Here is a 25971-nt window from a genome sequence, read left to right as displayed (position 1 = left end):
TAATGCTGTGTGAAAAGAGCAGGTGAGCAATATTATCAAGCTATCAACTCACAGCTTCCGTGTCCATGCTGCAGCCCGGTTTGTTTAAATCTCTGGTTTTCACTGCAGAGCCAGACTTGGCCTGCCAGACTCACTCGTAATTTATTACACTACACTTTCCCCCCTCAAAACTTTCAGAAAGTATTTTTGCATCATTTTGCAAACATGTCATTTGTCAGCTGGCCTGCGTGCTTTTCTTTTGTAATGAACACGTTGAGTTGGCCCTGACAAGCCCTGTTTGGTCCTTTTGTGGCTGGTGAAGGTTCGCGTTTGGGTCGCATGTCTGATGACCTTGGAGACCGCAGTCCAATGAGCCTATTTGTGGCCCTCTGAATCCACATAGACTCCACCTCACCCTAGGAGACTTGGTGTCCTCGGTACACCAAATTGTTATGCAATGATGTTCTAATTTACTGTGTCTTACACACAAGTAAATTTGCAAAATTTTGTGTCACATAAAACTGTTTAAAATTATTGGAAATTATGAAACATGACAGAAAGTCTTTGCTGTTATTTACAAAGCACAGTAGGGATTTAAAAATCGCACCACTTCCTTGTGAGATATTTTCTGAAGGCAGCCTTTTCTATACATTCAAAAGAAAAAAAAACGAGATTAGGAAATGTGTCTCTCTCTCTCTCTCTCTCTCTCTCTCTCTCTCTCTCTCTCTCTCTCTCTCTCTCTCTCTCTCTCTCTCTCACTCTATTTTATTTTATAATTTTGTCACTTCACCCTCAACATAAAATATGTGCTTTGACTAGGTATATTTGAGAAAAATTTGTAAAATATTTTGTGGTCTAATTACTAATAAAAAACATATATAATTTAATTTCTTTGTCACACAGCTAATACTTAGGTATATATATTTATTCTCTTTAATGAAACCAGAAAGGGCCATGTTTAGTGTAAGGAGTTTGAGAAGACACAGATCTGTTCTGTGTTATTTCAGTGGCTGAAATATTTTAAAAGAATGATGTGGTGACAAAGGCTGTGTCCATTCAAAGCATTTCTGATGAGCTTTCCTAGTGAGCTGTGAAACGTGGTAATAGAAAATACACAGCTTGTGTGTGCACGCACATATTTGTTTTTTCTTTTTATGAAAAGCAGTTTCCTGCTAATGTAAAGTAGGCCTGTAGACTCCCATACGCTTTAGCATAGCTCCAGTGCCAGAAAGAGAAAGAGGAAAGATGAATATTTTTAGCTGTGATACTTTCACTTCATCTGTTCTCAGAATAAAAAAAAAAAAGTGTTGAGGATTCCCTCCAAACAACCGGGAAACGTCAGGACCGATAACAGCCAAACAATTTAATAAGATACATTCAATTTCATTGTGCAACATTTGTCAATTGTTAATGCTCTAGACTCCAACATAAGACCGATGCCAATTTTGTCTAAACGTGCGTGGAGATTCCCATGCTGTCTGTAAGGCTAATTGCACTTCATTCAACGTACCTTAATCTAATAAATAAACTTCTCTCTGGAGCTCTCGCGTAGGCTACATTTTTAGAGAAGTGGGAAAACAATGCACCATAGGACAGTTACTTTTATCAAAACATAAACAACAACAACAACAAAAAGCATACAAACATTAAAAAAAAAACAATAGCAATTAATAAGCACCCTGAAACACTAATGCAAAGTTTTTCCCCTCTTCTTTGATTGCTTATTCATGAAGTTATACATTACCCCACTTTGCCCAAAGACATTTGCAGAAGTGTGCAGTAAAGAATCTGAGAGGAATTGTGTTGATGGATGGTGTAGCAGTCATACATCAGTCCTTCAGTACACCTGTCCTGCATGTTCTTTCAGACAACAAGTTTGTGGTGAAAATTGACAGACTTTTTATTCCTTGTGTGTCTTTGGTCTGACTGTGTGTGTCAGGGAGGAGGAGGAGGAGGAGGGGTTGCATACAGAACGGCACAAATATGGGTCCTGGGGCCGAGTCCTTCATAGAAAGGAGGCAGTGGGAATGAAGTGATGCCAGAGGGGACAGTCTTGGTGTCTACTGTCCTCATCATCTCTCACCTCTCCCTCCACCTCTCCCTCCCCCCCCCCCCCCCCCCCCCCCCCGCTGTTCTTTCTCCCATCAATCTGTGGAGATGACTTCACAGCGCCGAGGCGGTGACCGGGTGGATGGCGTCACGGTTGGCCGTCATGCTCTTGAAGGCCAGAGGGGTGGCGATGTCACAGCTGTGGGGAGATAGAGCACTGCCACTGGCCGGCTGCCATGTGGGTCCGGTCACATAGGCCGACGTGGTGGCGCTGTACCCCATGTAGGGTGACACTTGGGTGGGAGGGTGGTAGGGAGGGATGCTGGGTGCTGTGACATAGCTGTTCACTGTGGGCAATCCATTCAGCGTCTGTGAACAGAGGTTAGAAAGGAGAGGATTAGCAGGTGAAGATGTGACTGAAAGGTGACTTAATTTGTTTTCTGGCCTCCCTGTTTGAAGAAGAAAGCATGATTAGTCATTTTCATTATTTGGTTTTCCTCTGAACTGGAAAAAAAAAAAGAAATTGCTTGCCACAGAAAGCCTCTTAAGCAGTCAGTTGAGAAATGAGTGAGAGGTAAGGCATCATATATTTAGTTGTTATTCTGTGATTCCAGCCCAGGTAGACACGCACAAGCAGCTGAGTTGTAATGGAAAAAATCTGGGGCAGGCTGTAGAGAAAGTGAAAGGAAAAGTGACGGTTGAATTATAAACAGCAGAGACTTGAATTCTAACTTTGCAGCCATCACATAAAAAACCCATTTTCCCAATTTTGATGAAAGTATGAATGATCAATTATGCGCTCTCATGCCCCTGGAACATATTAAACATGTATAAAAACCATACATGCATGATTGCCCGCCTGTGTATGGGACTTGTTTTCTACCCCGAAACTGGACTTTTCTCCGGCAGCGCTGATATACCACGCCAGACGATGGGAGACAGGGTGGTTGGGGGCGCCACAAAACAGATGTCATGAAAGATTGAGAGTGAAAGGACAGGAAGAGGGGAAATATGATAGAGAATGAGGCGAGCATAGAGTTTGAAGCATGAATGGGCTTTGCTTCTCTGGCACAGCGACAGGACTTAACTTGAGGAATTCACCAAAGCATTTCAACAGGGAGGCCGAATTTCTGTTCCTGGGTGGTCTGCGACTACTGAGAATTATTTCTACAATTGGGATCTTTTCTGTTCCTCAGACTAATTTTCATAGACTGGCTCGGCTGGCAGGGACACAGGCTATTTTTCTAAAATAGATATGAAAAATTATACTGTAAACTGACATTTGTGGCCATTGTAAAACATAACTATGGAGAGAAAACTGGTTTTGAGAGTGTACACACGCGCCTGTGGGTGTCTGTGGGTCAGTGTTGGGTGGCTGTGGGTGTCTGAGTGGGTGTCTGTGGGTGTTTCCGTGTCCTCACTTGGTTCAAAGGTGCTGCAGTTTATTTCATAAAATGCCAAACTGGCTTTTAGCTGTTTAAAATAATGTTTTGCTTTTCTTTCTTTTTTTTTCTCCATTTAAATCATTTAGTGTAATTAAATATTTTTCCAAAGATTATCACATTGTCCACTAATGAAAAGCACAATATGTAATACGTTCACAGTGAATACACTACAGTGGACACACACACACACACACACAGCGCGTTTACAAAGATAAATATACATACATACTGTACACACACATGCATACACACACAGGCGCTACGGTACCTATACACAAAATAAGAGGAAACACCTTTCAGTATAATGCAATTCACAACCAAAAGGATATCACTGACTACAACCTCAGAAATTTGCACAGACTTGAATCAACACTTGTCTGACACAAAGTCAACAAAATGTAAAAGGTTTACAGAGAGCGTGTTTCTGGCTCCTGTGTCAGATGGCGTCGTTTGTTTAGGTGTACCTGTTATTTTGTCCACCACACATTTTTTTTAAGTTAATGTACTTGTATCTACTTGAATCTTTAAATTTAAGGTTATCTCATGTCTAATTTCAACGTTTAAACGTGATTTATTTAAGCACATATTTTTGAAAATATATTAACTACATAACATAACCTACAGATTTTATCTGTTGCATTTAAAATGGCCTGATAGCCTTTATAATCAATTAGTTTTGCTTTAGTATTCGTTAATGTGACGATGTTAATAATAATAATTGCGTTTGTGTGTTGATGCCTTTTTGAATCACTCTTAAACCCGAACTGAAAAATAAACACTAAAAGCACTGACGCCAAATAATTACAACTCGGATTCACTTTTTTTTATCGCTCTGATCTCATCAAACAAACCATTAAAACGTTTAAATATTCAAACGTATTTTAATCACGGCGAGAGCAAACCTTGATCTGAATTTGACCTATTTGTTGTTATGAAAAGTAAAATTCACTGACTGTTCACTGACTCTTCAGAGCCTTTCGAAACGTTAACGGAGTCAGCTCCGAGCCGCCGCGTGAACTGAGCTCGTGACTTAACCTTAAATTTATCTTCATGATGCTCTTCCTCCTCCTCCTCCTCCTGACAGGGGAAACCCTGAGAGTCCCATGGGCGCATCTGCCCGCTCTGCCCTCTCAGCAGCGCCTATAGACCACAGGATACTTAAACCGCAGCCTTTGGCCTTACACAGAAACGAGTGGATGTGATTTAGGCCTTTTGATATTTGACAAAAAAATATATAGTGTCCCATTTGATTTCACTGTGCACTGATAGTCTTTCTTGGGAAAAATATATTTTTCAAAAAAAAAAAAAAATAGGCCAATAGCAAAAAGACAAATGTGTTAAAAGACGAAATCTCGCTTTGAAATTTGGACTTTTGCGGGTTTGAAAACTTCGGGGTCTTTCTGCCTCCGTGATATTGTAACGCGATCATTGCGTGACACATCTCTCTCACTGCGTCTTTGTGTGTCTCTCAGACACAAATTACAGATCTATTCAACATTAGATCTTAGCAGACTGCAATGTCTGCCTGTGTAAAATAGACAAAGACTCGGTTAATCCCCGGTCTTTTGGTGGGGCAGCGCTTGCTTCACCATTCTTTGTTTTTCATGCAATAAACTCTGTAATTTATAGACTTGTTATTTTCTGCATTTAATGGCTCACTTCTGTTTTTGTATAGCTGCTTGGCTAACCGCTCAGACAGTTAGTGTGTCCGCTCTGTGCTCTGTCTTTGAACGATCCTAATCTCATCGCAGCGACCCCTGTTTTCTGCGTAATGGGCATGAAAACTCCACCGTGATAAAGTGGCAAAATAAATTATGTGGCATAAAAATTTTTTTTCCTACTTTGTCTTTAACGACAATAGCACACCCTGTCAAAATAAGAGGAAAAAAAACAAGCACGCATGCGCGCACACATAGGCTGCCATCATAGCCCTTCATTTGTTACCTACTTTAGAAAACCAAAAAATAAAAGTCTAGGAGGAGACGTTTATATAAACTACCACAGTTAGTTTTGGACAGAAAAGTACAGACAAAAAAAACAAAGAAACAAAAAAAAAAAAAGATAAAAATCTGAGTTGATTTTAGTGATTATCGTGACTGTGATTTATAGCTACGAATTAGAGGTAGGGCGAGTCTTCACCCTTTAATGTTGAGAATTTTATTTTTTAATTAATGTGAATGTGCAAAATTTCTCGTTGGTTTTAGTTAGGGCCATTTTATGTCTGTCTATCTGCTTTAACTTTTTTTTTACTGAGTTGTCCCAAAAATGTAGGCCTGTACGACAGTTGTTTAAAACAAAATATTAATGTATACTTTCACTTTCACAATTAAAAAAAAAAAAAAAAAGTAATAAGACAAAGACTATTCCGTCTATGCAGTTCAGTGTCTTGGCTTAAACCTGACATGGATAACACCTCATTAAAATACTAGAATAGTGTACCAGGGCAACAAAACTAGACTATCTATTAGTTTACTGACTTTTTTTTTTAAGTGTTTCAGTTTCTGAGTGTTAAGCACGCTACAATTCATTTCAAGAGCTCAACAAGCTGGAAAACCAAAAAATCAAGAAAAGAGCTAGGCTACCCAAAACTCTTTAACCTACTAATTACAGAATAATTTACACTGTAATGATTCATAAAAGCACTGACCATGCAGCAGGACCTACAGGAAGTACACCTTGTAAAGCCAAAATAAAATAAAAAATAAGATTTTTTTTTTTTTTTAAATGTCTCCATTACCAGCCTGCCAACAGAAGGAGCGTATTAATGCTGTGAAAGGGGAAATTTCCAGGCCATATAATTATTTATTTTTTTTTTTTTAAAGACTGCAATTAGATGAATAACCTGATTGCCAGAGGTCTGGACAGACTGTTTTTCCTTTTGTTGCATTTGAGGTTACAAAAAATGAGAGGTGTCCATTTTTTACCTGTGTGTATTTTGCTTCAGGTTCTAAATGCGGTTTATCCACGCCATTGACTAGTGGAGAGCTTGCTGGTGGGAAATTAGTCCTGTTTATAGCGCTCCATTCTTCTAGTTTGGCGCTGGAAAAGGATGGACTGTCACTAACTGGTGGGGCAAAAGAGAAAGAGAGAAGAGAAGAGAGGAAAGTCAGAGAGAGGTGTTTTTAAGATTAGGGGAAAAAAAGACCCGCACAGGCCGCTGCTTCTCATACAAACATCAGGCCCAGATTAGCCAGGTTGCATGAGACATAATAAACCCTGTGACATTTTGCACTAAAGCACGGTCATTTGTCATTTCACGCTCAAATCGCTCATTTGTCAATGGGCTTTCGTGTGCGTAAAGTTTTTTGTGAAAAGTTTCTAGTCTTGGACACTTTTACCAAAAATGTTAGTTTTAAAATCTAATACAAAACATGTATGATCTGATACTTGATGTAGATTAGTTTTCTTTCGTATTGCCTGAGAGAGTTTCTCTTGTTTCAGTCATTTTCTTTAACTATTAGCCACTAAACTTGATCAGGCCTCACATTTTTCTCTTCAGGATTCTGATTAAGAACACTGACTGTTGAGGAAAAAAAAGTGAAATTAAATGTCATATTTTTTCACTCTCCTTAAAGAAAGCGTGTTTAGAATGAAACTAAATGTTTTGGTTCGTCCTGGAGATCAGATCAAGGCCCAGTTGAAGCTGGCTATACCAGCAAAACGTCTTCCTGTAAGGGACAAATTAGATTTACTTTCACCGCCTCCCTCCTTTGTGCGTGATGGAAATTATATCATACATGATCCCCAGCTTTTACACTGGGAGAAGGAAGCCCACCAAAGTCAAAACTCGTTAAAGAGTTTTTTTTTTTAAATCTGCGTTTTGAACATATTGATTTTTGATGTATGGTTTTGAATCTATACACCGCATTTAAGTCGTATGTGACCTGCATCGTGTGTTCCCGTAGTACGTCGAGTAATATCTGCAAAAATCACCAACAGGTTAAAATATCCAGCCTGCACATGCTGTCTTTTTTTCTAGCTGTTACCTGTCATTTTCCATAAATTCCCTATGTATTTTGTAAATAATCTGGCTGGTGAAATCACTTCGGTGTAAATGAGCTCTACTTAAAAACTTAACCCAGCATTCAAAAAAACTGCCACAAACATCTGCTAATAATTTGGAAATGCATAAATTGTTTATAAAGGCAGCCTTTCAAAGCACATTCCTCCCCTTGTGATTTCTCGTTGATATCTGCCTTACATTTGTCTTGTTTAGATTGCCGAGTTAAGTTTTCTCATGGCGGTGGAAGTGGAGAGGAGCCGGGGCGTGTTTCTGCATGGTAGCCCTGAATCCTGACAGCAGAACTACTTGAGACGGACTGACAGCACTTCCTCTCCCGCCTTTGGAAAACAAGGTCTCAGAAATTCCCTTTCACAACACCGAGCCGACCATTAACACTGATTTATGCCGGATCCTGTTTCACTGTTTCCAAAACAGTTGTGGCCTTCGTGAATGCAAGCCAAAGTTATCTGGGCCTACCTGCATGTGACACATATACGACAAACACAACACAACACAAATTTATCTTAATGTGAGCTGACTCTTTTAGGCCCAAATCACGGTTAAACCTGCCGAATGCGCTGCGCCTGCACAAAATGTCTGGCTCCGAGTCATGGCAAACATTCAGCACACTTCATGCACTTCATCTCACCGCCTTTCCCTCCGCTGTCCCTCTAATATTCCACATCCGCCTCTTAATTATTACTGCAAGCCGGACCATCTGTTTCTGAACTAAGCTGCCCCCACTTTCAAATCAATATCAGCAGGCCTCATGTGATATCACGGAATGGCGTGTAAATAGCACGCCACTAATAAGGACATTCCGCTTGTCATGTCCACGCATTTTAAGCTTTTCGTGTGTCATTTCACGCTGTTTAAGTTAAGTGAAGGGGTTATGGGTTATGGTTTGGTCAGTGCAGAAAAGACCTGTCGTGAAGTGGCACACGAGAAGCAAAAGAAATTACGAAAACACTGGAAATGACATAAGAAATTGGCGCGTTATTCATGCGCCATTTGGTGATACCAGGCTGCAGCTGGCAGGTCAAATGGCATGAAAGCTCTCTCTCTTTCTCTTTCCATAGAGGCCTGTGAGTTTATAACGTCCCAATAGTTACTTTTGGATGCCTATAAAAAACAATTAGAGCAAGTCAAAGGAAAAAAAATAAACGCCCTCTCCCTCTCAAACACACAAGCATTCGCACTCCTGCGCGCAAAACCCCTTCAAAAGTTGGATAAATGCAGTGCAATAAACAAATGTAACCGCCCTCCATGCAGCCATGCTTACTTTGTTGCTCTGTAATAGACCGTATCCCCAGAATATCTGTTACAGAGTGCGAGGAAGGCCATATCCTGTGCATGGCCATGTGTCCGGGAAGGGTGGGCATGCCAGGGGGAGTGGGCACTTTGGAGGTCGGGTATGAGTATAAGTGGTTGTAGGGTAACGTTGGTTGTGGGGGTGGATGAGGCGCCTGCTTGCCCGACTCGTACTGGCTCTGCTGGGACAGATTCCCGATCTTGTTGCGGAGGATCCGACTGATGGAGCTGACAGAGGGAAGGTTGAACTTATCGCAAACCCCGTCGGCGAGTAGCCTGTCCCGGATCTCCCAGGCAAAAATCCCCGGGTCTCTCTGCTTGTATGTCCGTATGTGTTTGACCACGGTGGGTGTGGTGACCCGCGGCTTGCTGCCTCCGATGGCCCCCGGGAGGATGGAGCCGGTCTCGTTGTAGCGGGCCAGGATCTTGCTGACGCAGCCGTGGGAGACGCGCAGCTGCCTGCTAATGTCACAGGGTCGAATCCCGAGCTGGGCCAGCTCCACAATCCTGAGCCGAATGGCGTTGGGGAGCGGCCTGCCGTTCACGAAAACACCGCCGAGCTGGTTCACCTCACCGAAGGCTGGCTCTGATGTCAAAACCAAACACACAAAAGACCAGGACAATGAGACAGCGATTAGGCCCACCACAGATTTCTATAACCCGGTTTAAAACACATTATTCATACGGTCTTATATTTCATACCATGGATATAATTAACAGTCCAATTGTGCTTTTTTTAAACTGCGTTTTAATCTAGTTGTGTCAAGTTTATGTCATTTACAAGATCAGTGTGAGCAAACTTTCTTTAATGCTTATTTATAGTGGACTTAAAACCCTATCTTTACGCAAATGTGCGTCTTCTAGAGCTTAAAGTGATTTTACTAAAGACGTGTGCACTCCAAAACATAACTTTATTGCTCTGAATAATGTAGAATGTTTGGGTGAAAACTAATAGCTGACTGATAGCTGTTGTGCACACAGGCTAAACTTCACACCGATGTCCAGTAGTCACTTCCAAAACTCGTGCGTAACCGACACAATAACTCAGTCTGCTGATTTGTTCCCACTGGATTAACGGCTACACTCACCAGTCAAAACATCACATACAGACAATATCTCGCCATATTTGCCCACCTTGCCGCAGGACGTTGGACCATTCGCTGCATCCCTGACAAGAAAAAACCGATCCAACACTGAACTCACCCATCGTGTTAAAACCGCAAATGAAGAATACGGTGTCCGGTTTGTGCCTCCTGCGTGGATCCTGCTCCGCGTCCAGCGTGTCCACTGTCCAAAACCGCGTCCAAGAAAATCTTCTTGTGCGATAGGGAACAAGAGAGACAAAATTCTCGATCTGTTTCCTGACGGCGCTGGAGACAGGCTTACATTTCAATCTGTTGAAATCAGGAGGCTGGACTTCCAACGCTTCTCTCCCGCTGATTGGCTCGGCTCTCCAATAGACTTTCGAGATTGCACAGATCCGAGTTGCCATTGGTCCAAAAGTTTGACATGACAAGTCCACAGAGATCGCCCCCCGCCTCCACCAGTCCTCCTCCTCGTCCTGCTCTCTCCCATCAGAAAGCAAAACTGGGGATATACCACCATGAAAGCGTTTGTTATTGAGACAGACAGGGTGAGTAGAATACAATATCAAGATTTTGGATTAGATCTTCACCTTTTCAACTTAGACGTGCCAGTAAATAAAGAGACGCGCCAAACACTCCAGAGGGTGACAGTCACAAGGAAATATCACCTGAAAAAAAATTAATATTCCCAGAAAAGCGCATAAATGTGAGCGTTTTAGCCCCACGTTTAGCTGCCATTAATTGCATTTGTGCTCGTGTTCTAAAACAAGGATTAATCCTTTCAAAATAAAAATACGTGCCCAAGTCTACTATGAAAACTAAAAGGTGGAAAACCTGACTTTGGCTTTACGCTCCACCACACTAGCCTTCAGCTCAACCTTTTAAATGGCATCATTAGGGAAATGGGAGGAAATGAATGATTGGTTTTGAGTAATGTAATTGGCTGGGTGATGTTGGTAAATTGTGTCTCCATGCACTAGAGGATTATCACACTTTTTCTGATTTGCCGCCCACGTTTTTACTCTCCTTTACGCATCAAGCATCGACTGATACACTATGTAAAACACACCCAAAACAAATCCTTCACTGGATGCTGTTTTGTTGAAAATGAGGCGATCACAAGGAAAACATGTTTATCTTGTTGCAAAGAATCTGTCTGGTCATGTAGTTTGAAAATAAATGACAGAATTAAACCACTGCCAGATTTAACTCTTGTGCCAATTTAAAATTAAATATTATTTGATTTATTTAGACGTGTGAAACGAACATTACAATTTAAGGTTTTATTGTAACTCCGTAATTTGATATTTACCATTTCGGACTATTAGTTAATTTGATTTGCGTTAAGGCTTTGCGCCGGACAGGCAAAATACTGCCTTTTTGCCAATTGCGCACAGCAAGCGTTAAGGATATGCAAGTCTTTTGTGTGATAAAGAAATTACCCCTTATGTTCTAACCTTTACATAATTACCCATGAGGCTCATAGTTTGCAGAACAATATCTTTAAAAGGGATTATTTTTAACTTTACAACCCCTGCACACATGGACCGGCTGTACAGAAACCCCACTTGCAAGCAATAAGAAAGATTTGTTGCTTCCCGACACGAAAAACAAACACACACCATAACTTTGCGCCTTCACTCTCTCCCCATTTTGACACATGCTTTGGGTTTTCTCGTGTCATATTTTTCTTTAAAAAGGCCACGACGCATGACTGACCTTCATCTCTGAACAACCTAAAGGGATCAACGTGCATGTAAACATCAAACGGCGCTCCTATGCAGCCGTGCAATTAGGAATATTGTTGAAAACCTCTGCTGACATTAAACACCGAGGCTGCTGCGAGGGGCCAAAATGTACACAAAGTATTTGTTTCAGCACGCTCAGCTTTGTGGGCTGGATAACGGAGAGTAAACCTACTATCCCTACATTTTATTTAGTTTTCCCACCTTCTCAGGTTGGGATAAATCCCTGAAACTGCACCGGTTACAGTGTGCGCCTTAACAGTAATACAAGTCAGTTAGAGGGGTCTTTTAAGGAGGCGTAAATTGACGCTTTTCTACAGATATTTTGTTTACATGAAGGGTTATTTGCCTTAAGACGAGCAACTTGGGGGTCTTAGTTGACTTTTTTTTTCTCAAATTCACCATCATTTACCCTGCTTGTGCCCCCACCTGCCCACCCTGCTCAGCTCCCAGGCCACTAATGCGTCAAGGATAATGTTTACCGTGGGGAAACGTGCTCAGCTTGTTTCCACTGAGGTGCCTCTGGTGGCTGAAATAACAGAAGGTCAGCAGTGATGGGATCAAAGGTGTCCGCGCACTGCTCCATCTTCTGCCCTTTTCAGACTGAACGGACACGCACCTTCCTCCTTTCTCTGTGAGATAGTAGAAAAAGGATACTGAGGCACAGCATCACACAGAAACCGGGAACTGTCAAGATTAAATCGCTGGTTGAAATTAACGATTGCTGATTATTGAAATCACGGTTGAAAATTTCCATAAAGTCAAAGAATGTAATAATAATAATAATTTATATCAAATAGGGGCTGTTAAGGGGGAGGGGAGCAAAGAAGCCTCACGTGTTTGTCATTATCTCGTCAAGATACAGTAAGATGCCCTTACAGTGGATGGAGTGTTTAACATATGTGTATTCCATGTGCAGTTCAAACAATCTTTAATAAATAACTATCAGGGCTAGTGATTTTTTTATTCTACTGAAAACCTCTTTTTTTTTCGTTTTCTTTTTTAATTTTTCGTCCGTCCGTCCGTGAACGCAACGCCAGTGCTAACAGGCCTCCACGCATGATTTCCAGACTCTACATGGCTGTCACATGCCTGTACTGTTCACAAGCCCAAAATCGTCCGTGTCGAATTGAGTTGTTCATACCGTGTGTGAAGGAAACGCATCACTTGTCAGACAAATTGTGTAACGACAGACTCAAAGCTTCGACAGCAGTTCTCTCCGGGGGACAGTGGGTGGACTTATTTCCTCATCTCATACTGTTCCTGTGGATTTACAGATGGATGGCAGTGCAGGCTTATCCTCCTGCACATTATCTGCTATGTGTCAGCTGGTCTTTACACTGTAAATCTTGCATTTTGACCCCTACTGCTGTGTCACTGTTCATATTTGCAACGTGAGATGAAGATGCATCCACATACAGTGATTAAATACCATTGAATTTTTGGCTGCACCCTGCAGGACATAACATGGATTTTCTTTTTATATGCAGCAGGCAGTTGACTTGAATACTCGACCTTTTAAAACACACACAGTCCTGCTGTGTGTCTGGCGCTTTCACGGTTTATGTGCAAAAAAAAAAAAAAAAAAAATCTGCAACGCACCGCTTCCATGACACAGTCTCTGTGTGTCGATAATCTGTAATTTAATGCTCGAGGGACATTTTGTAAATAACATCATATTGACACATACCTGAGTTTCTTGAACTTTCTCTGGCTTGTTTGCAGCAGATTGACCTGCAGCCTCTGCGGAGCCTCCAACCAACACCACCAGCTTTCTCCTCTTCATTAAGCTAAATTACATTTAATCAACGTGCACAAATAATTCAAATTATGCAGTTGAACTTGTTTCATATCAAGATCATGTCACCTAATTTTATGCGATTCAACTTTTGTGCGAATAATCCGAGACAGCGTATCATAATATTTCGTTTACTGTTTCTCAAATCGGATGATTTGTATTCATGTTAATTATTTATTTTTCTTCTCCTCTTGTTTACAGATTTGTTCCTCTATTTACCTTTTGTGGAATCTATGCAGCAAACATAACCCCCTGTCCCAGCTGGACGGTGAAGCTGAATACACCGTGTCTCTGCTGCCTGGAAGTTTGCACTTGTACCTGTTTATATCACAGCTTTCTTTCATGTGAAAGTTTTTGTTTTCATGGCTGGAAAATTCTAATTGACTCAAGATGATGGAGGAAGTGTGAAGGCCAAATTTATTTTTGTGTTGCTCCTATTTTTCTTTTTCTTTCTTTCTTTCTTTCTGTTAGGAAAATCCCCGTGTGTTCCACTAAGGTCATGACCATCCCGAAAGGTTTTAAAAGGAAAGGAGGCGAAACCAAAATCAGTTCATCAACACTTCAGACTGGCAGACATTTGCAGGTACATATGTAAGTTGTGCATAACTGAAATGCAAAATAATGGAGGAAAACGTACTGATTTGTCTTCATAACTGTAATGATCGCCTGCCACAGGTTCACAGTGCACTTATCAGTGATGAACATCTTCATCCGCTCTTAAGGAAAATTAGGAATCATGTTCAGGCTTTTCGCAGAAAACTGTTTGATCTTGTTAAAATGCCAAAATATCCACAACTGTAAATCACGTGGCAGCTTCAGTCTCGCACTCCTCTCTAGCCCCGCAAAGACTTTAGTAGAGGAGAGACGAGTCCTGTGCCAGGAAACTGCACCGATCCACCTGAGTTTGTTTACCTCTCGATATTGTACTTGAAAAACAGCTATAAAGGGTGATGACACAGGCACTCCCACCTCAGCTATCTCCTTCATGTGAGAGCAAAGTCACTTAACCGCCTTTTGTTTTTAATTTCCACATGTTCAACAAGTGAAGGCACGAGGAACCGTTTCTTTTTCCACAGCAGTTGTCACCGCAAGGAAAGACACGGTGCACCACAGACAAAATAGACTATACCTGTCTTGGTTTCTAAGGCTGCGAGCTGTTTGGTATCCAAACAACAAACAAAACAAAACAAAACAAAACAACAACAAAAAAATGCTGATAGCAGCAGGATTGCAATGAACTCTGATCGAAATAGCATAAAGGACAGTCCGTATATTATTGTACCCACACATTTTTCTTGTCTTACTCCACCCCCCACCCCCACCCCCTCCTCCACTGGAGTTCAGTATGATCCATGATCTAATGGTGAACAAGAAGTGTCTGATCTCTTCTTCCTCATTACAGTCAATCGCATCCAAAAATACAATCTCTGTTCTCCAATTCTTGTAGTTAAAATATCTTCATCAGTAACCGAATCAGCGCAAACGTGCGACGAGATCAACGTGGTGAATAAAAATAACGTTGCTTTCTCATCTTGGTCTAAAAAGTCACTCTCGAAATATTTCGCGAGGATTGAAACGTTAAACCCTGAGATGAAAGTTTGATTTAATGTTTTATTTTGTATTTCTGTTCAGCGCCTGTCAGAAGCTGTTCTTTGTAGAATGATCATGATGATGATGATGATGATGGAGGGGGGTAAATTCCGCCTTCTCCAGCCTACACGTCAGTACGCCTTTAATCCAATTAATTTCAAGCACCTCGCAAATATTATTCTTTCATTAGTTTTATTTAATGTATACAGTACACGTTAATTATTATTTCTGAGCTACCAAACCTTTTCTTTTCGCGCCTTAATCTCTCAGTCAGATTATTATCTTCATTTTGAGGAGCTGCCGGAAGCTGAATTAAAGTCTGAGACTAAATCACTGCAGAGCAAATCACTCTAATTACCAAGTCGATAACAGCTTAAGTACATGAAAGCAGTGGTGGAAATGAAATGAGTGCGTTTACTCAAGTGGAATTTTATACTTTGAGTTTTTCCTTTTTCCGCCACTTCACTGTCTCACTGCAGTTCAGAAGCAAATATTTCACTTTTTGCTGAGCTGCATTTATTTGATAACTAATTATGACAGGTTATTAAAGGTCAAGATAAGACTTCACTGATCCCGGATTGAAATTCACAGGCTACTCAGAGGTATGATAAGTTATAAAAAATTAACCTCACATTTACCAGCTGCAGCATCAACCTGATGCGCCCCTGAATGCATCAGTATTTATAATCCAGTGTGATGATGCACGTTATTCTGAAACGAAACATTCAACATAATGAACACTTTTACTTTTGGTACTTTATATTTTTGGTGCTTATACTTTTGTACTTTTACTTTCTATTTTTAGTGCATGACTTTACTTGTAGCAGAGTATTTCTACACTGCGGTGTTGTTACTTGTACTGAGGTGAAGGATCTGAGGTTTTCGTCCTCCACTGCATGAGAAGGCTTAAAAAACTGTCTAAATAACACATCATTTCAGAGGTTAAAATAATTTTGTTTATTTTATGTAATAGGCTTCCGTGTGAACTAAAAGGATAATGTCCATCATCCGTCGCGGAAATTGTGGAAAGTTAAGTTGTTTTTTAACTGTAAATTTATGGCAAATAAAATTTTTAATCGAAGCAACAAATTTAACAACTCAGCTGGACAGTTTAAAATAAAAGATGTAATTTCTGATATTAATATCTGTTATTAAATATTATCAGTAAAACCCCAATATTATATTATATTATTATTATTCTTCACCTCCTCATTGTTATCATTGTTATTGTTATTATTACTGTAAGGGTTATTATTATTATTATTATTATTATTATTATTATTATTATTATTATTATTATTATGTAGACCACGGCCACAGCTGTCCAGACTATTTTTCCATGCAGTGCTTTGTTGTTAATAATCAGATCCATCCCCGTAAAATTCATTGCAACTTGATATCACACATGATTTTGCATCACTGGACCTGAACTTCAAAACTTCAGAACACATCTCCTGAGAGAGACAAGAAACTCAAATTAGAGTGAGACGCCGTGACTGTAATCCGCTACCGATTCCCCTTTGTGGTAAAAAGAAAAAAAAGAAAAGTTAAGTTAGTGCAATGAGGCGGATTTTCATATCTGTAGCACACTGACACAGAGCAGAATGTGCAGCTCAGATTATCCGTGCAGAAAGCAGCAGAGCGGGGAAAAAATGTTCCCAGTTCCCGGTTTACTGTTCCCAGTAAGATCCTGCGGGAAATCCAGGCCACCACTAATAGGTTATTATGGGGACACGCAGTGATTTCTTGTCTCACAGAGGGGGTCGGAGGTCTGTCATCTCATACTAACTGTCCCCAAACTGACTGACATCTGCAATAAGATACACACGTGCGGAGAGTTATAGTGTGTGTGTGTGTGTGTGTGTGTGTGTTTTGCTTTGAGAAACAAGGCCCAGCAGTTTGTCACCCAAAAGCGCCACTAATCCGGGTTATTTAGGCGGAGAGGGAAGTGGTGTCGCCTCCAGCTGTTTGATACAAATAAGATAAGACTATATGGAGCTTTAACGTGTGGAGGCTGCAGCTTTCCTTTGGGGGGAAACACCGTCGCTTGAGCGCCTTTAAAATAACCTGCACTGATGACTGTAACCTTTGCAGCCTAGACGATGGTGACACCATTAAAGTCTTTCTGCAGGTTAGCACTTCTCCCGGGCCGAGTGGCGCGGTAACTTTAGTGCGGCCTTAATGAGGACGAACGCGGGTTAACGACGTATGTAGTCGTGTTTCAGAGGCCAGGCCTGGGTTTCAGCAGAGAGGGACAAAAAGAAACAATATTTACGACACTTTTAAGCATACATCACTTTGACATCTGTTCGTCTGGCACCTGGCATCCATTAGTATTAAATATTTCATTCCACCCTAATTTGGAGCTCTCTTTGTCCCCGAACCAAGGACACTGGGGGGGAGAAATAGTGGAGAGCTCTACCTTTGGTGCGCTTTTACGCGGCGTTTCCTTTGTGCAGAAAAGTGCAAATGGGGTGTTGATACAGACCACACCGCCGTGTTATGCGCCAGACCCGAGGAATCGTTGAGTCATACCTGGATTGGGCTTATATTAAATTTCCTCATCCATTAAGATCCTTGCATAAGCGCAGAAACATTCCTGTAATTAATCAGGTTTGGGTACACCAGCGTCAGATATTTTTTTTACACAGTGTTATTAGATTACTGAGTTTTCAGTATCCTCATAAACAGAGGCCGAAAAGGTTTAAATGCATAATGTCGGCAGTAAGAATTGTGACAAAGTACAAGTCGTCTGATATTTTTTTGTTATTTAATTTGGAGCCAGGCGCCAAAAAAATATAATAATAAAACGAATAAAACTTAGGAATCAGAGGAATTATAATAACTTCTTGTTGTAACCTACAGCTGAATTTTTTGAGGTGTGATTCTTTCTGCTTCATGAAGGCGTGAACACTTCATAGGATAAAATCAGCACCGAGGCCTCCTTTAATCCATTCGGCATGCAGCCTGGTGACACTCCTGTCATGCAAATAAGGTGAGGCTGCAGCATTTGATTGCACAATTTAATGACAAGTTGCACGAGTGAGTGGCACTTCAATAAGCGGGGACATTGTTGAGCAACATACGATCCGAACCAGTCAGACAGTGATCTGTAAATCTCTCCAAATGCTTCCGGGTAGCAGTAATTGTGAATAAGAGCAAAAGCCTGAAGCATCAGTTAAAATTTTCTGAGTGTCCCTGTTGGTCACACTGTCTTCACGGGGTCACTGATGCTGCTGGTACAGTGCCAACACAAGCTATAACCCCTCGGCCTTTTTATTCCAAATACAGTGGCGCCATCTGATGGACATTTAGGAAATAAATGGCAGTCATCACTTTATTGGTATTTTCCTACAGTAACTACCTAATACCATCTACCATTCACTGGTGTTTAAAAGTCTGTATAATATCTAAATATATTTTATTTGTCTGACTGGTTCATAGCTATAAATGCTCAGTGGGATTATTGGTAGTGAAATTATTATTACACTCAGCCCCTTTTTCCGTTTTAAAACTGAACCTTGTTTTTGTTTTAAATACTTGCTTACTTTTATTTTAAATATTAACTTGTCTGTTCAGTTTTTATACCTACAGTATAAAACTAAACAGTATTGTGCAAGAGTTTTAGGCACCAGTTCTCCTCTGTACACCTGCACGCAGTTTTTCAAAGTACTTGGCAGGTAGGTTGTTCCAAGCACCTTGGAGAACTTGCCACAGTCCATCTGTGGATTAAGTCTTCCTCTGAGTTCATGTGATCTCAGACTGACAACATGACACTGACATTAGGAGCCACACCATGTGTTGCAGAGCTCCTTGTTCCTCTCGTCTCTGATGACACTCCTATATATTCTTTATGCCTCTGGCTGTAAGTTTTGGCTTGTTGCCGTGCTGCAGAGTGAACGAGAGATCGATCAGACACCTCGCCATGAGTATTACATGAAAGATAAAACCCCAAACATCTAAAGTGCCTAAAACGACTTAATTTAATCTCCATTTTTGTGCACATTCCTCCTGCTTATATTTGTCATTCTTCTTGTTTATGAAAAAGTGCTGAGTGAAGTTTTCCTCATCAATCAAACTTGCCTTCACTTGTGAGACACTTTAAAATGCATCAACCCAAATGAAAGGTCCGACCATATTAAATGAATGATTGATTGGTCCAATATTGAAAATGCCTGCAGGCTACAGCCTTGTGCAGCCTCAGTGAGTGCACCTTTGCCTGTTCATGCACAGGTCTGCATGGTGGGGGGAGGGGGGTAAAAAGCATGAGGGCAGTGGACTCAACAAGAGCTCCCTCAACAGCTACAGAGCCCTTCAGTAAGGCAGTGAACTCTAACTGCAACACAGCAGAGGACCAGCAGTCTGTTTCATCAGTCTGCATATTGCTCACCTTCTGCATTCTGAGTTCACTGATCTTCCCTTAGTTACACAACAGGCTGCTGAGAATGAGGATCAACAGATACAAACACTGTTTCCCACAAATGCAATCACGTAAAACACACCTGAGAAACTGTCCTATCTGTTTCCCAGCAGAGGTGATTGTGTAGTCATGTTGTGTTTACAGTGCTGAAACCACATTTCCCTTTAGGTTTTTAATAAAGGCTGAAGAGAACTGAACTCCAGCCACAGGGGTGTGTGGTTTGTAGCACGTTTTTTGGGTTGGAGGGTGGGTGGATGGGGGGTGGGGGTGGGGGGGGGCTGTCAGTGTCAATGTATGTCCTGTAGAGGGCAACCAAGTATCATACATGGCTGTGCAGAGTCTTAAGATGTTCATTCATTCATCTTCTATACCGCTTGATCCGTCTGGGTCTCGGGGTCTTAAGATGTTTTTGCACAGAATTAATTAATATATTATGTTTTATGTTCAGGAAGAGACAAGAATTATCACTGAGCGAAAATTATGTTTAGTTTCTTTCAAACTGACGTATACCACTTTGCTTTGTTCCCACAGTGCATTTCACGAAAACACGACTGGGACAACCTCGTGTGAGCCTCAAGTCTGCAGAGTGTAACACGTATCCCTGTAACTGAAACTGTTTCTGCAGTGCCTCAAAATACAGACGGCTGCACATTCGTCTTTTTCAGAGCCTTGCAAAACAAACACAGCAGATTTTTCTGGTCGTCAGATATTTTCAGGAAGAAAATCTGAAGGTTCATTGTTGTAACTGTTTAATAATGTTGTTACTTTTAAAACAGTATTGATTCATGATTGATGCTGCTGCTGTTGCAGAATGTAAACACTAACCGTTAATCTGAGCTGCAGGAGCTGCCTGTTTTTGATGCATGTAAGTGAACTCACATTTTCTTAGTTCAAAGCTTTTCTGTAACAGACACAAGAAGAAAAAACTATTGAATATATTGAATCAATAGTATTTTTGTTTTCCATTACAGAGATCACATCACCTAATATACTGGGATTCATGTCAGCAATGATTGACTGTGGTGACGGCAGGTGTGGAAACAACTCAGCTAAAAAGTAAGTGTTATTTCATTATTTTTGAGAGACTGTTTTATGTTTGCATGTGTTAATAAAGTAAATTCAAAGCCTAATGGACAGTCCAAATCAACAATATAATTGTGCTTTTGGTTTCCTTAAGACTGTGAAATAATTAGAACTTTACGCTCCTCTTTAAAAGTGGTAGTATTAATTGGATTTTCCCAGCGTGTAACATGGTGTTTTACATGTGTTTATTCTTAATTTGTACATTCAAACACATTTTATTTCAATGATGACATAATGTTTCTGTTGATGGTCCAGGATGTGTCTCCCTTTTCCCCCTGTTTGGTAACTTCTTCTGTGAAAACCCCATTGGTAAACACTGGTTTTTGTGTTTTAAAGCACCTTCTAAACAAACCTGACTTTTTGACACACTTTCACTGAACAGCAAACACACAGCTGCTGCTTGGTCAAGCAGCCTCACAAGACCCCAGTTTACTGCAGAGAGAGTCATGTGGCGGCCAAGTAATTATCCCCCGCAGCCCCTCTCCGAAATGCTAATGGCATTTACAGGACAGGGAGAGGAGAGAGAGGACGCCAGCGGCAGGTGCAGCTGCTGGAGCATGATGCTGTGCTGAGGAGCAACAGAGGAGTCATTGTGGCTGTTAAGGTGACGTATTATCAGTCAGACTGGAATCAGATAAACATGATTCTCAGTCAAACTGGAATCAGATAAGCATCTCATGGATTTATCTCTTTCACCTGTTTCCCTGCAAGGTCACAGTATTAGCACTGATATTAACTGTTAAAGGGATACTCCACCGATTTTTACACATAAAGTTCGGTTTATCCGTCATAAAAAAGTACAACTCAGTTGTACAGCGTCTTCTGTTGCTGAAAAAAATAACTCTGACGGCTTCATCATTATTTCAGCTTTGGCTTGAAACTTAAAATGTTAAATGTAAAGTCATAGACTGAAGGTGTGGAGTTTGAAAGAAGCTGTTTGGCCGTTTAAGAGGCATGGGTTTTGTGTGTGTTTTGTTTTTTGTTTTCCTACGAAGGTAGACAGAGACTTTTGTTTTTTTGTTTTTGGGTCGGGTCACCCAACCGCACAATACAAAATTCCAAAGTACTCCCTGAATATCACTTTCCAAAACTAAAATTCCAAAATGCTTCACAATAAAAGCAGTTAGGCACAAATGATCAAATAAACATGAAACACAGGAACATCAGATAGAGAAAAGCAAAGAAGGTCCTGAGAGACCTTAGGTTACAACATGTACTCAGGGACTTCACCATGCATTGCCTCAGCTGAAGACATTTCCACTTGGAAGAATAATTTTAATCTGATAGGGTTTTTTTCCACAAAATATGATCAATTGTTAAAAAAATCTTTAAATTATATCTACTCCTTCTGCTTCAATGAAAAATTCAGAATATACAAAAGAGCATGAAGTTTAAATTTCAAAAGTTTAACTGCTGGACACCAGATGTCTCCTGGTTTCATGAAAAGTCCATTGTCAGCGTAGGTGCAAGAATAAGCAAAACAAGAGAGGGACTTCAATAACTAGAATTTTGCACATACATGTATAACAGGCTGTTCAGTCTGCAAAACATTCATTGAAGTTCCCTGGTTTTTCAGGTCTAAAATGCTAAAACTGTCAGTTCAGCTGCGAACTCCAGAACCATGTGAGAAAAATCCGCATTTGGCTGAGGAGGGATTGGGAATGGAGAGCTGAACAACAGAGTAAATATTTGGCAGTGGAGAGCTCTTGGGAGCTGCAGAGGACCCTCTCTGGCTGAAGCCTGTGGGTGTTAAATAGATTAAGGGGCTGCTGGGTCATTGTGGACAGAGAAAATTCCCGCTCTTTGGACATGACTTTTCTTTGCCTTTGCGTGTTTTTGCTCTCCAATCGAGTGCTCTCTGTAAACTATCCACTCCAGCAAACCTGCAGTACTGTAATCCGCTGGTGTTTGTCAACCACTGGGAGGCCGATGTGTACACAGAACTGATGCTTGACGGAGGGTTTAGTCCTCTCTGTTTTTGCTGATAGTAAATTCTATCTTAAAAGTTGCCTAATATAGTTTGTTTTCCAAGGAAACAGTTGTGCGTAATGTGCGTAAAGGTTTTTAATTGGAAGAAAAGGAGGAGAGATAAAGGCTAATTTCGGAGCCTGTTGGGCTTATAATACAGGTCACCGACTTCGCTGAGCTCTGAAAATCTAAAAGGAATTTAATACGTCCTGAATCACACATGTAATATTGCTCTGGACTATAGACTTGGCGGCCGTAGACGCAGAGCAGTAGATAGTGTCCCAGATCCTATTCAGCTCCATTCAAAACCATGACAACACGGAACAAGCTCGGATTTATCCTGCAAAGTTAAAGGACATTGTGCCGGGGCGTCAATCAGGCATTATTGCGGGACTGAACAAATGCAAAATCTTGACTGGAACAAATGCTTCCAACGGGTCTCGGACGCGGGGCTACATTTTCCCCTTTTGTTCCCCTCCTCTGGTTGGCATGTATTTGTGTTCCCTCTCGTCCGACCACCCAGGACGACTGGGGAGGCATGTCCACCACGTCTCTCCTCCCCGGCCTCATGCACCTCGCTGAAGTGGTTAAGGGCCGATATCAATATCAAATACGACTGAGAAAGAGAGAAAACAGCCCCCCACATAAGGCTGAATTCATGCTTTGCATTTAATGCGTTTTATATGTCTGGATGAGAAAAAAAAGAGCCTGTAGGCGTCAGTTCGAATCGAGGACGATCGGATGTTTTCTACATGAAGGAATCGCTTTTTAAACGTTATACTATTAAACTGAAGAGATAAAAAAAACCGATTTTAAAAAAACGCATCGATCGCATGCCACGGTGATCCATCTGTGCGTGAAGCATGATTAATTATCGATCATTTATCTTGATTACAAATTACTAAAATCTTGTCAGAGATGGCCAGTCATGGCTTCACTTTGTCAGAAACTGAATAAGGCAGGTTTGCAACACGACGTTAGGCATAAAAAGTCTTTGTTGTGCAATTAATTTGCCTCTGCAGTGCAATTATTATTTTAACAACAATTAACAATTTACTTTATCCCACCGTTTAACATTTATAAGCCCTTTTCAGACATTTGGTAAATGGTTTATAACAATCTGTAATGTAGTCGTAAGGACATTTTTGAGTGTTTACTAATGTCCAGTACTTGTCAACAATATCTTCTGATGACATATTTTATAGAAGTACAGCTGTGTTTTACTGTGTTTTCATTCATTATCTGTTTATATGTCAGCTTCTTCTTATTGGTGCCCAGAGGATGAGTTTTAGCTTTAAACACCCATATCTGCTTACAAATACATTATAACTACATCTTTATTTATTTTGAAATGTTAAAATAAATTTAAAGTAAGTTTTTTTTTCTTTAAACAAATATAACATTAAATCATTCAAAAGTTAAAAAAAAAAAAAGGAAGGTCTTCCTGTTTAAAATCCCCTGTACAGGGCATGGGAAGTTTCTGGAACATGTTTCCTCCTCCATCCATAAAGGTCGAAATTTCTCACGCCTGCAATTAATACGCCGCTAATGGACGTATTAGTTAAACCAACTCGCAGGCATCAGGCTAATTGCTCACTTTGTATGCAAATATTGGACACGTTGTTTGGGCTGGAGGAGGGAGGGAGGGAGAGTGGAGAGGGGGTGGTGGGGGGGGGGGGGGGGGGGGTTGATGATGGGACGGGCTCTGTTGTCAGTTGCCACCCAAGACGTGATTCAGCTCCAACAATTACCATTATCTGTTTCCCAGTTTGACGATACGGGACGAATCTGTAATGATGACGAGTGTTTCCTTCGCTCATTGTTGAAGCGCTGAGTTTTTTTTTTTCCTCTGTGCCTCCACACCTACCATCATTGGGTGGCAGCACTCGAGCCATTCAGGTACTCAGCGGAGGAGGGGGCTTTATAAGTGAACAGCCGTGTGTTCGTAGCGTATGGAGTGCTGTTTGTGTAAACACTGAGCCCGGTGCACACTGAGCTGGTGTTTGGACAGTGCGTAAAGTGGAGAGGATCCGCTGCGGGGTTTTTCCTTCCTCCTCCTTGGGACAAACGTATTTCGAGTGCTTGTTTATTTCTGCGCAAAGCAAAACCGTATTTCGCGCAAGGACGCGATGGCCGCACCGACCAAGTTCAGTTTTTCCGTCAGGAGCATCCTGGATTTGCCCGAGCAGGATGCGGAGGCAGTGCCGCAGTCCTCCCCTGTGTACTCCTCCTGCTCCTCCAGCTCGCCTTACACCTCCTGGATGGATTGCGACCGGAGCCCTTGCATCTGTAAGTGCATGTTTGATGTTGGATCTGATGAACCGACTGTGCCCGTATTGTATTATTATTATTATTATTATTATTATTATTATTATTATTATTATTATTAATTTTAACCAGCTTTATTTTGAAATTACAAGGAACCTTTATCTATATAAGAAGATTATGCTCCCTTTGGAAGATAGATAGATAGATAGACAGATAGATAGATAGATAGATAGGTCCTGAGGAGAATTGAGGCTAAATAAATGTTATCACATTACTTCAATAGATCACATTACTTCACATTACTTCTATACACATTACTTCTATAGACACTTGGACTAACCTGTTTTATTAATATCTGCAGCTTCCGATGAAGGCAGTCTGGAGGCCTCCCCCGACTCAACCAAGCCGGATGACTCGTCCCTGGACTCGGAGCCCGGCAAGAGCAAAAAGAGCAAGAAGCGCCGGGTTCTGTTCTCCAAGGCCCAGACCCTGGAGCTGGAGAGACGCTTCCGCCAGCAGCGCTACCTGTCCGGCCCGGAGAGGGAGCAGCTGGCCCGGCTCCTCAGCCTCACCCCGACCCAGGTGAAGATCTGGTTCCAGAACCACCGCTACAAGATGAAGAGAGGCCGGGCAGAAGGAGCGCTGCAGGACGTGGAGATAGGTCAGCCTCCAGTGCTGCGCAGGCTTGTCGTTCCCATCCTGGTGCGGGATGGGAAACCTTATCACACCTGCTTACTTGACACGGAGAAAGCTGCCTGTTTACCTCCTTCTTCTCAGGCGGTACATTTCCCCTTGGCCTACCCGTCTCTTCAGCATCCCTCCCCGGTCGCTCTTCCTCCCAGGTACCAGCACTTTCCCACCGCGGCGGCCTCCAGATTCGCCTGGAGAGACTTTTGGAGCGACTCGGTCCACTTTAACAGTTTCAAATGAAAGCCTCGTTTCAGCGCACAGACTCATTTAGAATTGCATCAAATGTTTTCTGAATGTTTAGCAAATTTTCGAGCAACTTAAACATTTAGATTTTTCACTATAGGACAAAAGGTATTTTGCACATTTTAATTTGATATTTTTTAAAATGCTGATAGTATTTTCTCATACACAGGCTTACTGGTGTAGCCTGTATTTTTAATTATTCGCTGAGATAATGTATGTGTATGTTTTTGAAGCCGTAAACATAAGATTTGTATAAATAACTTGTTGTTGTTGAAGGCAAATAATGTACAGTAG

General features: G+C 41.3%; 2 protein-coding genes across 4 annotated transcripts; one reads left to right on the top strand and one right to left on the bottom strand.

The window, feature by feature from the left end:
• Nucleotides 1-1327: 1327 nt before the first annotated feature.
• On the bottom strand, nucleotides 1328-10138 carry pax9 (paired box 9). Of its 3 annotated transcripts, none has more exons than XM_041061113.1 (4): nucleotides 9922-10138; nucleotides 8759-9373; nucleotides 6398-6537; nucleotides 1328-2397 (listed from the first exon to the last, which is right to left on the bottom strand). In XM_041061113.1, exons 1-4 carry the CDS (start codon nucleotides 9992-9994, stop codon nucleotides 2143-2145), a joined length of 1083 nt encoding a protein of 360 aa, XP_040917047.1. In that variant the 5' UTR covers nucleotides 9995-10138; the 3' UTR covers nucleotides 1328-2142. The 3 variants fall into 3 exon arrangements, with proteins under 3 accessions (XP_040917047.1, XP_040917048.1, XP_040917049.1); XM_041061114.1 differs by having other exon boundaries at nucleotides 9991-10138; XM_041061115.1 differs by lacking the exon at nucleotides 6398-6537.
• A 14467-nt stretch (nucleotides 10139-24605) lies between these two features.
• nkx2.9 (NK2 transcription factor related, locus 9 (Drosophila)) lies at nucleotides 24606-25674 on the top strand. Its single transcript, XM_041061144.1, has 2 exons — nucleotides 24606-24765; nucleotides 25106-25674. Exons 1-2 carry the CDS (start codon nucleotides 24606-24608, stop codon nucleotides 25672-25674), a joined length of 729 nt encoding a protein of 242 aa, XP_040917078.1.
• Nucleotides 25675-25971: the final 297 nt, after the last annotated feature.

The sequence above is a fragment of the Toxotes jaculatrix genome, chromosome 17 (assembly GCF_017976425.1).
Source record: "Toxotes jaculatrix isolate fToxJac2 chromosome 17, fToxJac2.pri, whole genome shotgun sequence".
Lineage (NCBI taxonomy): Eukaryota > Metazoa > Chordata > Actinopteri > Toxotidae > Toxotes > Toxotes jaculatrix.
Note: the sequence above shows the minus strand (reverse complement) of the source record. Positions and strands in the feature narration are given on the sequence as shown.

Coding starts and splice junctions, on each gene's coding strand:
- nkx2.9 (XM_041061144.1), top strand. CDS start 24,606: ATGGCCGCACCGACCAAGTTCAGTTTTTCCGTCAGGAGCATCCTGGAT. Junction 24,766..25,105: donor CGACCGGAGCCCTTGCATCT/GTAAGTGCATGT, acceptor TAATATCTGCAG/CTTCCGATGAAGGCAGTCTG.
- pax9 (XM_041061113.1), bottom strand. CDS start 9,994: ATGGGTGAGTTCAGTGTTGGATCGGTTTTTTCTTGTCAGGGATGCAGC. Junction 9,374..9,921: donor GTCCAACGTCCTGCGGCAAG/GTGGGCAAATAT, acceptor TTTTGACATCAG/AGCCAGCCTTCGGTGAGGTG. Junction 2,398..6,397: donor CTGAAGCAAAATACACACAG/GTAAAAAATGGA, acceptor CTCTGTTCACAG/ACGCTGAATGGATTGCCCAC.